The sequence below is a fragment of the Vanellus vanellus genome (genome assembly GCF_965231255.1).
Source record: "Vanellus vanellus genome assembly, chromosome: 1".
In the NCBI taxonomy this organism is placed as follows: Eukaryota; Metazoa; Chordata; class Aves; order Charadriiformes; family Charadriidae; genus Vanellus; species Vanellus vanellus.
Genome location: NC_138905.1, coordinates 30,769,315 through 30,785,337, shown reverse-complemented (window position 1 = coordinate 30,785,337; position 16,023 = coordinate 30,769,315). Strand labels below are relative to the sequence as shown.

General features: G+C 40.8%; 1 protein-coding gene across 1 annotated transcript in view; it reads right to left on the bottom strand.

Annotated features, from left to right (window-relative positions):
* Window positions 1–482: 482 nt before the first annotated feature.
* DOCK4 (dedicator of cytokinesis 4) overlaps window positions 483–16,023 on the bottom strand; it is a gene marked incomplete at its 5' end in the record, with an annotated part of 257,168 nt that continues 241,627 nt past the window's right edge. The window contains 11 exon segments of the mRNA XM_082489740.1: window positions 483–1,034; window positions 1,036–1,182; window positions 4,938–4,999; window positions 5,961–6,074; window positions 8,563–8,635; window positions 12,071–12,180; window positions 12,398–12,479; window positions 12,927–13,047; window positions 13,333–13,454; window positions 13,803–13,922; window positions 15,762–15,845. Coding sequence (XP_082345866.1) covers window positions 732–1,034; window positions 1,036–1,182; window positions 4,938–4,999; window positions 5,961–6,074; window positions 8,563–8,635; window positions 12,071–12,180; window positions 12,398–12,479; window positions 12,927–13,047; window positions 13,333–13,454; window positions 13,803–13,922; window positions 15,762–15,845 — 1,338 coding nt within the window. The 3' untranslated portion in view covers window positions 483–731.

Here is a 16,023-nt window from a genome sequence, read left to right as displayed (position 1 = left end):
AAGAAGAATAAAAGTAAATTGCACCTCAAAAGAAAAAGGATGCGTCAGGTACAGTAATAGACTAATGGCACAAAACCTTATCAGGATCCGCCAGGGCGGTGCTGTACGCTGAACGAAACTCAGGGATTTTTTCCATAAAAAAAAATAAGACAAACCAAGTGTGTGTTTCAAATATTCCAAACCACATTCTTACAACAGTTCTCTGCAGTATAACTTGCATTATATCTCAGGTTTTCCACAGACATTTGAAATGACCAACCTGTTCATCGGATAAGAGAAACAACTTTCAGCCTACTTGCAGAAACATCCTAGTCTACAGACTACTTTGTTAGAAAGCGTGCACTTATCTCTAGTAGTAAAGATCCAGTCAGTATATTCTGTATTTTGTAAGAAGCCTTCGGCTAACTCAGATGAGAGTTGTATGGTTTTAGATTTAATTTTTTAAATAAAAATAAAGTACAAATAAAAGCATTTATCAGTATTCACCACCACGAAATTAAAAAAAAAAAAAAAAGTCCTCTCATTCATGCTTCCTGTAATACCTGGCAACCTAAATTAGTAATTTCATTTCAAAATGTGCAACATAATATTAATAAGCATTTCAAAATTACTCAAAAGAAAAAGGCGGGCGAAACATTAAAGTGCCTAACTAAACGCGTTTTACCATTCTTAAAAAATATTATTTCTTAAACGGTAAAGAATTGGTTGCAATTAAATATAAAAGTGGCTTCTCATAGCTGAGAGACTTTGCGGGGCAGAGGCCTGGGCCGGGGCACCTGCTCAGTCCTCCTGCTGCTGCTGCTGCTGCTGCTGCTGCTGCTGTTTTCCAGGTTGTTCGGCCGGACCAGCTGTGGCTTGGGCGGCAGCGCCGGCGGGTCGGCGGCGGGCGGGATGGAAAGGCTGTGAGGTAGAGGAACGGGGCGTTTCAGAGTCCGCTCGTACACGCTGTAAGGCGGCGGGGTTTTACTTTCTTTTCTCACAGGCTCCTCAGAAACGCCGTAGCTGGGGACAGTCCCGGTCGGTTCGCTGCCTTGGGCTTTCAAAGCCCGACGTCTCCGACGTGCTACATCGGCTGAGCGAAGAGATGCCGCTGCTGTAACTTCCCGACAGCACCGGGGAGTTGGATATGAGCCCCGAGGAATGATACTCCACTGGAGACGGTGTGAAGGACTGCACAGACCCCTGCAAGGAGGAAGGAAAGGGAGGGAGGAAGGAAAGGAAGGGAGGGAGGAAGGAAAGGAAGGGAGGGAGGAAGGAAAGGAAGGAAGGAAAGGAAGGAAGGAAAGGAAGGAAGGAAAGGAAGGAAGGAAAGGAAGGAAGGAAAGGAAGGAAGGAAAGGAAGGAAGGAAAGGAAGGAAGGAAAGGAAGGAAGGAAAGGAAGGAAGGAAAGGAAGGAAGGAAAGGAAGGAAGGAAAGGAAGGAAGGAAAGGAAGGAAGGAAAGGAAGGAAGGAAAGGAAGGAAGGAAAGGAAGGAAGGAAAGGAAGGAAGGAAAGGAAGGAAGGAAAGGAAGGAAGGAAGGAAAGGAAGGAAGGAAAGGAAGGAAGGAAAGGAAGGAAGGAAAGGAAGGAAGGAAAGGAAGGAAGGAAAGGAAAGGAAGGAAGGAAAGGAAGGAAGGAAAGGAAGGAAGGAAAGGAAGGGAAGGAAAGGAAGGAAGGAAGGAAAGGAAGGAAGGAAAGGGCAGAAGAACAATTTACCTGGAGTAAACGAGGGAGAGCACTTCTGTGCTCAGACTGAAAACACACAGCTTACACAGGGATATAGATTCTAAAGCTTGATCAACATAAATGGTTGCGTTGCTGTTTAATTAAGAACCAGTAAGAACCCAATACAAAACTCATTTCAGGAGTGCCTAGGTGTGCCTTAAACAGTGCTCATGCCAGTAATTCATGTAAGTGGAAGTAAAACCATATTTAAACGTTATCTTACTATCCTAATACTCTGGAAAAATCTGGAAGCCTTTAAAATGAACCCTCAATTTTCCTAGCTTTAAGTGAAATGCATAACCCCGCGCAGCGCATACCTAGTGGTGTCCTGCCCCCTAACGCCAAAGCGCAGGACCTGCATCCCCGTCACCGCTGCTACCTCAGTCTCTCACGTTCCGATTTCATTTCCCAAAGCTTTTCCTCACGGTTTTAGTGCACCGTCACGCAACAAAAAGTGCATTCGCGTGGTGGGCATCATTTCCGAGCGTGCCATGATGCCAACGCCGGAGGTGGAGCACAGAGCGGATGCCAAGCTGACTGCTGCTGCTGCAGATGGCATTTTGAACTGCAGTTGCTCCACACCTCCTCTCCCCCATCTCCCGGGTGTTTCTTGGCTGCACCGTGCTGCTTGGACGAAACACAAAACACCACTGCAGGCCCTGGGGATGAGGGTCCAATGGAGGACTAAGGTTGCAAATGGCTGCACTAGCGGCCTTGCAGGTCTGTGCGGGAAGGTGAAGGACAGGGAGCTGAGGGCCGAAGCAGCAACAGTGCTGACAACAAATAGAAGGCAGGGACAGTAAAGCCCTACCTAAAAACATCGAGCAGTCCTACTCTAGTGAAGCAGCTTCAACTGAAAACTGTAAGAGGTTAGACCCCGCTTTGCAAGTCGAGAAGTTGTTGCGACACATCTAATTTTGACTAGAGCCATCTGAGATGATCTAGACTTAATGGTCTCCAGCACAGGCTAGAGGAGGGATGAAGAAATCATGTCAAAGACAAATTTCTCATCCCAAATCTTGTTACACTGGCTGGCGCTCAGCTGCTCAGCGTGAGGTGAGAGTGTAAGCCATGCAACAAGTGGTGGGGAGGGGGGGAAAGGAGAGGGGCACGGGTGCATAGAGCTGGCTGCACTGACTTTCTGCTGTTGAGATAATCTTAGTTATCCGTCTAGGACTGGATCCATAGCGCACTGAAAGCAACGGAAAAAAAACTTCATTTGCATCAGTGGGTTTTGTACTAAGATTGCCTTCTCTGGCAGCACGCAGCAGTTGGAACAAAGACTAAAAACTGAGCTCTATATACGGCTAGGGAAAAGCAGACCAAGTGTTATTTAAAGCTCAATACACGTTGAAGACATTTCAGGCATTGCGAGGAGCCTGTTTAACTACTTGTTTCAGGTTCCATTCGTCTGCCCGCGAGGAGGCTGCAAGCTGCGCTCCTGCTCCAACAAGCATCCAGGGTCAAGGTTTTCAAATAAATGATGTAATTGGTTCAAGTTCCAAGAACACTTAACACTTGGATTAAGTGCCCCTAGATAAGATTTAGGACTTTTGTTTTTGTCATTCAGAACAAGAGCAGATATGTGTAAATACTGCCTGCCTCAATTTAGGAGCTGAGCAGGGGTAGGCATTTGGTTCCCGACAGCAGTGCAGACCGCTTGTACCAGTAGTCAGTAACAGTCTAGACACCAAAACAGTCTGGAAATTCATGGATGCTCAGAGTGAGATCCAGCAATTCTCAGAATTATTCTGGCCAGCATTCCTCTCCCAAGCGGCGATCCAGGCTCTGGCTGTAAAATGCTTAAATTCTGTCCAGGCCTTTAGAAGAAAATGTTAGGACGAGCTTGAAACACCCCTAAGAATCATCAGTACAGAGTCCGTTCAGGAAAAAAGGCAGAGTCTCTCATCTTTTGTATAAGATCCTAATGCTCTGAAGAGCTTCCTAATAAGCAGCTAGTGTGAAATCTGGGATCGGTGCTCCCTTCAGCAGAAGGTATACTATGGTAATAGGATTACGGGGCACTCTGAGGGCCAGCACAATTGCTCTGTGTTGAACCCGGACCACTGTGCAGCCACAAGTGGAAACGTTACAGGCTCTTGGGATCACAGGAGAATGACTGTGGACTTGTGATTAGGGACCTCAAGGGGACAGGAAGCATTTTGGGGTGCCGCTTTTCTCCTCCTCAAGAGATGTGTAGCTCTGCAGGGTTAGTTAGGCATCGGGTAGCTGAGGGACCACTTCAGCAGGGCTGCCTCCCCCTGCCCTCTGCCCTCGCACCCAAGTTCCTGAAGCCCCGGTCGCACTCCTTTCTATTTGCTCTCCTTCCAGATTGTTGACTCTCATATTTCTAACTGCAGAATTATCTCAGCTTCAATGGGGTGGTAGAGTCTCTCCCTGTGACTAACGTTGTGCGGTCTGTCAGTACCGGGGTTTGCCTGGAACATGCAGGCTGCGCGTGCCTGTCCTCCAGTGCTGCGAAAGACACAGATTTCCTGGTCAAGTTTTCTAACCAATATGCTGTTGTGCAACAAGCGGGTACTGACACATTCAAGTATCTTGAAATAGAAATGAAACCTGCTCGGTTTAGCCTGGATCCTAAATTGCTATGGGTGTTTAGCTGCCAGAGAAGAAGCAATGCTTATTCACAGCCTGTGCTTAATGCTTCCTACTGTCAGGCTTCAAACTACATCCACCTTCTTACACAATCTCGCTGGATCGTTCTGCAGAGAAAATGAATACTAAAATGCCTGAGCAGGGGTGACTTTCTAACACACCCTCTAACCTAACAGCTCTGGGTGCTAGAGGAGCAAAAGCAATGGCTCGCAAAACAGGTTCTCCTTAGCTGGCATCTCCCCTATTGCCACTGTTGGAGACAGAATTCGGGACCATGTGGACCATTGGGCAGCTCTTATATTTCTTTCTCACATTCCCTTCTGTCCACTGACTCAGGTGAGCTTGATGTATCCATGTAGGTGAGAAGCCTAATATTGAGAGGCTAAACAGTCTGAAGATTAGGTTTCTTGCCTGCAGTTCACACAATGTTCAGAGCCTTCAGAGTAATTGTTATGGCTACTCACTCTTGTGAATGGTTTTTGTATAGGGTTTTGTATATTTGATAATAAAAGGAAAACATAATATAACCCCAAATAATGCATATTAAATATATACTATCTACCCGACAACACATATGACCTGTCCCACAAAGGCGATTCACTGCGATAAGACAGTACCTTCATTGGTGATCTGCCAGCAGGAGAAGGGGAAACGGAGGCTATGTGTCTTGCTGGTGATGCTGTAAAGTTAGAAAGATTTCAGTACACTCTTGGCATTACAATTTTCACTAAGAAATCTTTTTAAGTGAATAGGAGGTCACTCTATACACAAGCATTATCTCTGGTTCCCTCTAGGTACTTGTCTGATGGCTGCAAATAGTTTTAGAGATTTTGTTTATTTTACTTTGTTCTCAGAATTATCTTGCAGTATAACCAATGAAGTATAAGGAATTTCTGCATCATCTTCTCTGACAAATTTTATACTACTGTAACTTGATTTATATCCTACCAAACGATAACAGGATTCAAAAAAAGTCAGTATACTAACTTTTCCCCTCCTCTTTTTGTTCTTCTCTTAAGAAATACATTATGTATTTGTATGTCAAATAAGAAAAAAAGACAATATATAGCGTACTTACATCAAACGTTTACCTGTAAATATATTGCAAACATGCCTGGACATACTTTGAGGCACAAGTCTAAAACACAAAAAGCATCTTCGCTCCCTTGAGAACAATTATATTTATAGGATTGCTTAAGCAGCCTTTCCTTTAAATGGAAATCAATCTTTTGAAAGGCAAATTGGTTATAGCAACAGAACTCATGTACTTCCATGATTTCTGTGCATTTTCTGGCCAGTAATATTCTTTGCGGTTAACGATCATTTCTGATTGCTAACGTCCAATTGTCATAAGCTCAAAAGATTAAATTTGATCATCCTCCCTAGTACCAGCATGAACAGTCTGAAACTACTTAGTTATTAAGTGAAGGGGCAGAGTATTGAAAACAGAATGCTAGAGGAAACATATAAGGAGATGAAAATACCTGCAGAGGCAGTTCTACAGCCTTCCCTGTAAGTAATCAAATAATAAATTAACCTGACCAAGAAGTTAAACATTAATCAGAATGGAAAGAATCTAAGAAGCCCTCAAGCAAATTATTTTTTTACTGGAGCTTAGCCTGAAATGTCCCTTAACTCACCAGTCTGTGCAGGTCTTGGTGGTACAGGAGGAGATATAAGCTTTCCACTTTCTGATGTGTTTCTGGCTTCCTTCCCACTGTCCAGGCTCCAGCTGCTGGGGGTGGTGTTTACAGCTGGAAGATAATGAAAAAACTGATATAGGCGTCAACACTTCTAACTCTCTGACTTGCCTTTACCCATGAGGGTAAAATAACACAGAGTGAAAATGTTAAACAACTTAACAAGCATGCTTGAAAAGCTCTCATGATTACATCAGCATTTGAAAAGCTCTTAAATAATGCCTGTCGATCTTCTGGTTGCCTGATGTATGCATCTGGCCCTCAGGTCAGTTTGGAACTGTGTAGCAGTTGGGACCCTCCACAACAGCAGGAGCTGAGATAGCACTCTGGTGCACTGCAAATCCATCCACAAAGGGAGATAAGCTTGAAGCCTGTTAATATAATCAGTTTATCTTTGCACCAGACTCCTATTTAAAGGTTTCTAGGCAGAGAGGAACAGACTAGTCATAAACCGTTTCCATTAACTCATTTTATATACAGAAGGGACTAGTGAAAGGAACTCGCCAAATTCCAATCAACCTCCCTCAGAAAGCTTTCAGTCTTTTGTTGCCTGCACAGGCCACAAATTCAGAACTGAAAAAAGGGGGAAAGAAGGGCACAAAATGGAGAGTAAAAATTTAAAGAAATGAAGATGGCTGGGGAAAAAAGAAAAAATTATTGTGGAGTAGGAAAATGTATATACACTGTTTGTAGCCACGGTCGAGGATCTCTACTTGATCACGTAAACTGACAATCACCTTGACATGTATAAAATTGGCTGTTGTATTTGTCTATGTGACTTGTACCAAATTCTATGACTTTATAATTGAACAATCCCATAAGGCCTGGAACAGCTTCCTTAATAAAACTGGATTATCTCATGTTATCAAGTAACCACCAGTATTGGAAAGAAGTCAGACAGCGCATTTGACATGGACAGGACAAAATCTAACTTAAGCCCCACAATTTTTCTTACACATCCTGTAAAAAAAATGGAAAAACACCTGCTTCAAACCTCCCCTCTCCTCACCCCCCCCCCCCCAAAGCCCACCAACCCCCCATCCCCCCCACTTTCAAAGCCTCAAACCTCTTGCCTTGTCATGACAATGTGTGCTTATTTCATAGTTGTGAGTAGCGAACCACATACAAAGACTCTGTGCTCATTTACGAAAGATGAAGTGAAAAGCAAAGTATTGTTGCTAAACTGATGGTATCACTTATTGCTATTATAGCAACATCAAGGCCTTTCAGGACAGGAATCCCACTACACCAATATATACCAGACTTAATACAAAAAGTACAGTACAAATAATATTTGTTTCATAACTGTAACAACTTTGTTATAGTATAATTGCACATTAGTTGACCCCCAAGAACAGTGCACAGAATAATCTATTTTCTAGAGGATCATTTTGCTTTTTTATTGCCAAAATACGCAATACATGGTTTGCTTTTTATTGTAGGCTGTCATCTAGCAGCATGGTTTTGCCCTCATCCTAAAAATGGCTTGGCACCAGACCTGGGTATTTGAAATGCCTGAATCTCTCGACAAGCCATTTTTTCTTATAAGTCATCCAAGCAGTCAGTTCTTTGGACTGCTAAAGTCTCCAGGAGAGCATATTTAATTTTAACAACTCTGTAGCGTACTTGGCTGCACAGGCCAGTGGAAAAGTTTTGCCATTTCTATATTAAATTATTTCATATGTTTTTCAGCCCTGTGAAAAATTCCACACTTGAGCTTTCATAAAAACTTGGACACAAAAATACTTACAAAAATCAGCTCTTCTTGATGAAAATCTGATTCCTGGTCAGTTCTTGTTACAGTATATTCTTAAAAAAAATATTTACAATACACCTGTTTTACTGTATCCATTATTCAGGATACCACAAAGGGCAGCGTACCGTGAAATGATGAAGCATATAATGGATGTGGAGCATATAATGAAAACTTGGCAAAATAACTGTGCCAACAATATTGAACTTCCCCATGTGCAAAATTATAAAAGGCAATATTTTGTCTATGGAAATTCATCGGTTTCTTATTTACTTTAATTAAAAAATAAACAAACAAACAAAAAACGAACACCAAAACACAAATTGATCTTTTCCATCAAAGTGTAACCAAAACCACAGTGACTTATATTTGGTGAAGAGGATTTGCAGGTACCAGACTTCAGGAGTCTACCCATCTCTTTAGCTTCTCTCTGCCCCACTCTCCAGAAGTTCATCTCCAGGTTTCATTCACCCCTCATGTCTCTCTTGAGGAGCAGAAAGGACAGGTCTCACAGGCAGCTGGCTGCAACCTGCTGTTCCATCACCCCTTCCTGCAAACTTCTGGGCCCTTCTGAGTGCAACACTCAGTTCAAACAAACACCATGTTCCCCCCCCTTTTTAGCGAAGTGTTTTGAAACTTAGAGTGTTAGCATAGTTTAGATAGTTTGAATGTTTTGAAAAAGTGAGATGACAATATAAGCTCTAAAGAATTAGCATTCTACGGGAATACGACAAATTAATTATATTTTCATTGCTTCCAAGTTTGGTATGGTGCATCATTTCCACTCACCTTTGTCCGGGCCGGGCAGATTGGAATCACTTCGTGGCAAAGCACCATCTCCAATATGATTAAACAGCATTCTCTGTAAATTGAGAACAGCATGGTTTAGACCTAACTGCTGTTGTATCTCAGTAGCCTTTAAGAAAACAAATATCTTTTTGTTATTATCCCCCACCACACAGATCTACTTTGGAGGTAGAGTGATAAACACCACCTAAGAACATGAATAGTTTAATAACAATATGCGTATACAAATAGGGAGTAGACTAGTTTTCTGAAAACTGTACACATTGGAATCAGAGGGAGGATTATTATGTACTGAGTTCTGACAGTTTCCAGCTCCCTAAAAAACAAAATAAGGCTCATTCCTCAAGGGGTATCTTGGTAGATTACTAAACAAGTGCAGGGACAGATCTGCAATAATTTCATTGCAGAATCAGGATCTGAACAAGGTGTAATGTTTGACAATATTCAAGTGACGGCTGTTATCTTAAAAGAGCATTGTGTATTATTTCCAACCCTGACTTTTTTTGGTAGCAGTGTTCTTACTTCTCTTGTGGATACGAACTGAGCCATAAATTTTAAAAATTACACTAGTTATTTCTTTTGGCAGCAGTCAAATAATCCATGGGTCACTGGTTTGTCTTGATAACAGACGTAAACAGCATACGAGTAATGCTACGAGTAATTCAGATGTACTTCCCAAAGAAAATAAGAACAGATAAACTTTACTTTTTTTTTTTTTCTGCCTTTTTTTAAAAAAGCAAGATCAGGCAATCAGTGAAATCCAAATCAAATCAAATCTCATTCTTGTATCTCCTTCCAGTGTTCACAGACGACCATGTGGAGTCAGCGAGGCACTATGCTGCGCTTCCACAAGATGGCAAACTCAGATGCAAAGTGATCATCACTGATCTAACACGTTGCAGCTCCGTGTTACAAACTGAGGAACAAATACTTGGCCAATTCAACTTGACTTAAAACATCTCATAGAGAGAATGCTTTGGTAGACTTTGAGCTACACTAGGTTTGCCTGTCTGTGCTGCACTAGAGGCATACTGGATCAGATAATATCTGTTTTCCTGGAGCTACCATTCAACTGAGGTGGTGTAACTACGCATGTGGCTCTAGTGTGACAGAAAGTGTAACCCTATGTTCCTGCCTGGTCTGGATTGAATGTTCACTGCCCGGTGAGCCTGCAGTGCCCTAGGATCTAGGGGGCAAGCGCTGAAGTCTGTTTTCTGTTGTGAAGTTAAAGAGCAAAGGCTGAAAAAGCAACTGAAATTGGAGGAGATAAAGAGACAAAAGCTGAACGAAATACAGAGAAACGAGGACATACTAAAATAACGAAATATAAAACCATATGGAAGAACAAGAGCAATCACAGGATGTTTAATGAGATGCAAAAAAAACCCCCAAAAGCTCCATTAGGAAGAACAATAGTGCAAAAACTGAGGAGGCTTGTTGGACAGTCAATGATAGGCATTCCTCTTCAGAGCATGGGAAGAGCTGGAGAGACACCGTACAATCGCTCAGCCAGAGATCATAAAGCAAGCACAAATGGATGTTGACTGAAAACAGCTGTACATAGATAATCTTGAGCATCAATTTCAATGAGGGAAGCAGATGCAATATTGCTGTGGTCTTGTTCTATGAAGTCCATCAAACTTCCTTAAATGAGGTAGCTATGGCCTGAAAGGACTTGATTTGGACTTGAAGTGCAGGAATTTGCCCGTGCATCTCATCTTTCCCAGTTGAAAAAAATTATTGTGAAAATTGCATTCATTAAGACATAACAAAGACATTCATAAATGGGTGGGCCTTTCCTCATTAACTTAATGTGAAGCTCCAACCAAGAGTGTTGAAGATAACTGGTGTTAGAATAAAAATAGAACGGACAAGGAACAGTTTGAGCACCTAAATTCTAATGAAAGTTGCAGGTATCTCTAAGATATCTCCTTACAATTGTCCTGAGGATTTCTTTTTCCCTTCTTAATCAGAAGGCAGAGAATCAGAATTTTGTTTCCAATTACAGTCCATTTTTACTGCTTGCAGAATAGAGCAAGAGCAAGAAATTGCACCTCTCCCCAGAAAGATATATCCTCATTTATGGTTATAAGGGCAGAAAGAAACTGTCAGACCTTCTCACCTTTGAAACATACTTCACTGTACGAGCAAGTTCATTTTTTACTTACCCTCTCTTGGGACACTGAGGGTAGAGACAGATTGGGAGATTTTCCTGCCGGGCGAGTCTCAGAGAGAGTGGAGACTGGGCCTACGAGCTCCTCAGCCTCCCTTATCGAATCTCGGGTAGAGTGGGGGATAGAAGTCGCATTCCACTTGGCAAAGCAAGAGTTTGTAGTCTGGGAGCAAAAATGGGATAATTTTTTTCTTTGGGGCAAACTGTAAAACAGCTTTATTTAAAGAACATCTCCTGGTCTTTCCTCTGTGTCGGTTTGGCTCCACTGCCAGTGAGAAAGTGCCCAGTAGATATATCAGTAAGTAGTTCCCAAGAATTGCCCTTAAGTCTGGCTAAGCTTCAGTATTACTTCTTAAGCCCTCCAGTAACAGCATGAGGGCTTAAACAGAAAAGAGGAAAAAATTAAATTAAGAGCCAATTCAATAACTGAAGAAGCGAGGGACAAGAATACAACTAATGAGAAACCAGCAAATCATTTCTAAAACAAAGGATCCTGGACTACCAAGTTGGGTTTTTTTAATCATAGGCAAAATTTCTGGTGGAAATGAGAGTGTTGAGAGGAGGGCCTTTCATGCTGCACTTATTTTCTCGTCTTTCTCAGCTTCAGCAAGAGGTGCATTGTGCGGTGGCATGGATTAAAATGGCAACTGTGTTAAAGGAAAGTGCTTTAGGAAAGTAGGTCCATTAAGAAGAAAAGATGAAATAAGGATTCAAAATTGGCCAGCTCACCAAGCTTATTTTGCATTTCAGGTAACTCAAAAGATACAAATTTCATACAGACCTATGTAACAGTAATTTAAAGGTAAAAACTGAAGTAATTCTTTTATCTGGAGTAACAAAATGTCTATCTTTCTTTCCTGAAACCACATTGAAAAACAGGAATTGCCACATGGAGTGGGTTATTATCTCACAGTGGCTAGGACTAGCTATTTCAGAAGAAATAAAGGGGAGGTCAACACGGACAACCGCCGTGATAATAGTTTTTCTTTCTTTCTTTCTTCTTCCCTAGATTGAACAAACGCTGCTGTTTCACACAAGTAGGCTGTATCATCTGGTAAGTCTTTGCATCTATCTCTCACTGCAGTGAGTAAATACTGAAAACCAGCTCTAGGCAAAGGAAGTGGAAATGTGACCACACACTGTGTATTCTATTCGCCTCTCTTTCATGTAAAATATTTTAGAATATTGTGCTTATAAAAACAAAACAAAAACATCCTTGAAAATGAACAGCAGTGAGCAGACGCTGAATCTGCTCGAAGTTCAACAAACGCCTTTATCATCTTCTTAGCTACTTAGGACTCCCAACAAGGTTCCTACCTGCGAGGTTTCTGAAGGAGTAGGGTAGATGGCACTGCAGGGCCTCTCTCTTGGGGACAGGCAAGAGTTTTCTCGGGAATGCTTATGTTTGTCAGACAACAGAGGAGAGGCTAGAATATAAATGTGTCAAGTGATTAAATTAATGCAGTGAAACTCTGACATTTCAATTTTATGCTTATGACCAAGAAATCCTCTGTCCCCAATAATTCATACTCCTCAAACAATTGGCTAAATTTGATGTCTGACCAGTGATATCATGCAGAAATTCAGCCATGTAATGTATCAGGAATCATTTAATATGGTTTACCACAGCAGACAAGCACTGACCTCTGGCACTGGATGGAGCAGAACTGGTCACATTAGGTGAAGCAGAATGAGTAGAACTCAGGCTTGAGGTAGACGGACTAGGCTATGGATAGAAAAGATGCTGTTGTTACCACATCGCACTTACTGGTTTGGAAAACAAACATGTATAACATACTTTTCACTAAAACAAAGAACTTGTAGACTAGTTAGACTAGTTTCTCAGTATTTCGGTAATTAATATATTAAAACAATTACATCACAACTGTAACAACTGGACAGAAAAGTCTATGTAAGGTCAGATGACTTTGCATCATAGTGCATTGCTGCTTACTACTTTTGTAAAAATAATCATACTCTAAGTTAAAGAAGAAGGAACAGCTACATAAAAAACTGTTCTTTCTAAGTTAAGGAGGTTAACAGCCCATTTAAAGATTTGGCTTTTAAAAGTAGTATCAGCAATAACTTTGAGATTTCTGAATGAAATAACAGAAGCATTAATTTAGTAAATAGAAAGATTCTTTTTAGTTTGAAGAATGACAATAATTTGTACCTGCATGTTAAAAACTTCATCGGAGCTTTCTGATTGCCCAGTGATATTGCTGACTTCAGCAGAAGCTTGGGATGACAGCGATGAGGATGAATACCGATTGACAGCTGGGTAACTCAAGGGACTATTATAAGAATAATGAAACACAAAATGGTTAACTCTAGTTTCCAGTCATATTTTTTCATGTGAAAACAGCCCATGTTTATTAATCTCCACAGTTTGATTTAGATTTATTGGGGCGGGAGGGGGGGTCTGGGCAGGAAGAGAGAGAGAGAATGTATATATATGGTATTCATGACTGAAGATACTTCAGGTGGACCATATGAGGGAGCACACACACACTAAAAGTATTTTATGGGTCATCTTCCGTGAGTAACAAAATCTATCAATTTCTAGTATTTTAACTTGCCTGCGTCGTGGTATTACCCTGGCACCATCAGGGCTCATAGAAACAGGTATGGAATTTCGGCATACACGAGGACTTCCATTTGGGAAATGAACAGGGCTAGCTTGTACACAGGCAGAAAATTCCTGGTGAGTTGTTAAAAGAAGGTTAATTAAAACGGACATCATATCATTAGGCATTTTGTTCATTTCAATAGTAACACCTCCATTTTGGACCAGCTTCATCATTAATAAGAAAAATATTTTAACTTTTTGCTGATGATACTTTCTCTTTAGTAAAATGTGCCTATTCTTCTCTGCACGGCATGGAAAGTTTATTAACTTTGTCTGCGCTACATGGTACTGTTAAGAATCCTACAAGATGTAATGTGGACAAACAACCAGAAGATGTCACTATTTATTGCTTAGGAAAATTAAACAACCCTTACTGCACCTAAATGGTCTCCTTGTTTATCCAGGCACCTGCTCATGTACCTGTATTCCCAAGCTCGACTTCATCACAAAGAACTGATCCACCAGCTTTTTGTGCAACGGCCTCATGTCCTGTGGCACTACCTTCTCGTGCACCGCCAAGCCAAATTCTAGAATCTGGGCCTGCAGAAGAGACAGGAGGAAAAAGGGAAAAAGTACCTTTTTGATCCATTTTCTTTAAGCTTTCATCATTAATTAGGATACTCATTAAAAAAAAAAAAAAAAAGCCAACCAAATGCACCTAAAAGCATCTATCTAAATCCCTGACAGACCTGCGATCAAACAAGACCTAAGACCAAACCCAGTAATATACAAGAGAATTTATGCCTCTTCCCATTTTACTATTCAACTTTCCCAAAGATTTGGCCGATGTGAATTTAATTCTAGTATAAAACCCACTGTGGATAGCATAATGAAAAATCTGGCTAAATAACAACTTTATAAAGGAGCAGTCCTAAACCCTAAATAAAAGCACTTTTCTTCAAGAACAGTTATAAAAATCATAAAACAACAGTAACGGCCACATCCACCAGAGACCCTGTAATATATTTTCAATGAAGTCCATAGTTTCTTATCCTATTCCAACTCCCCAGAGACCCCAGTAAGTGGTGGCTTTATGTATATTCTTGATGCAAGGCGTGACAGGCTTCAGAATAACATTGCTAAAACTCTAATCTTGCTCAAATTTGGTCACAGGCATTTAAAAGACTGAATTGGTTACACGAGGAATCAGATCAACTCGAAAACAAAATAGCTACACCATGCTGTAATAGCTTTGGATGGGAGCTCCTCGCTGATGTTTTCAGGCAGCCTGCGAGCGGGCACGCAGCTGCGCAGCATCGCTGAGCCGAGGTCAGGACCTGCAGCACATCCGTCCGCACACACGGCCACCCCGGCCCTCCTGAATGCTCCGTGTTGTCTGCTAAATCAGCTGTGGGTGCCAGACAGGGTTTAACTGCTCTCACTTGGAATTCACGTTTTTGTCATAGGAATTTAACTCCGGTTTTAAATTGTAAGGGTTAAGCTTGAAAAAACCAAAAATGCAGTGTAAATTACTATACGTTATCTAGATGAAATTAAAGTGAGCTCAGTGAACCTATTCTGATTTGTACTGTCTGATGACCTCTTCGGCTGATCTGACCAAAAGATACCACAATGCTGACAAAAAATGGAATTTCCATCTTGTCAAATTCCAATACTCTGACCTCTTTATCCCAAGCTGGCAATAAAGTTTGAAATTTCAACATGCTGCATAGAACAAAGATAGGTAAATGTCAGTTAAAAAAGCTGAAATACTTAGTAAGGTCATTTGATCAAATTATTTTTTTTCAGCATTTCCAAATAGAGGCACTTCATATTTGAGGCTAGTAGGTCATTGTCTTATAAATAAATGAAAAAATAATACAAAAATAATATAATGCATAGAATACTCACCTGTTTAATTTAATAACTTGGTGTTTATTTTACTGCCTACCTTCTTAGGCAATTATTATTAGATATCTTCCATTAATAAGATTTTTCTGTCTTTTTTCCTCTTATGCTAGACCTTGTAGTGAAAATGTTTGTTCTGTAGTAGTGGTAAAATATGTTACACAAATATTTGCTGAAGCCATCAAATGTTTCAAATGAGATAGTGTTTTTCTGTAGTAGTGGTAAAATTCGTTGTGCAAATATTTGCATATGATCATCACAAGACAAAACCTTGCCTCTCATTCAACATTTAATTTAGAATAGTTTGAAGTGATTAAGATGATGATGATGAAAAGGACTAGGGAAAAAAAATATTAATGTGACCCAGAAACCTGCTTGTATAGGAAGTTGCTGTTTATTTGGAATCTTAATTCAGAAAATACTGAAGACTACTGGGCAATTATTAACCTCTAAAATTTTATATTTTATTTTGGGACACTTTTAACTAGAACATCTGAGCAAGACACCTAGTCAGTCTTGTCCCCACTTTACCTGTTCGAGCATCAGCTCTCTCAAGCGTGTGATCTTCTCTCCATCCTCTGGATGGTTCAAGATATATTCTTTGACAAAGAATGCCTGAGCAGAATAAAATCACAAAGTAACATAAAGTGAGTAAAAACATATCACTTCTTTTTAAACAAGTTCCTAGATGATATTTTTGAGAAAAAAAGGTGCCTTTCTACTGCAACAGAGGATAATACATGCTAAATAATTAATTATTCACATATGCATCGGTGGAGACTATGGGAAAATA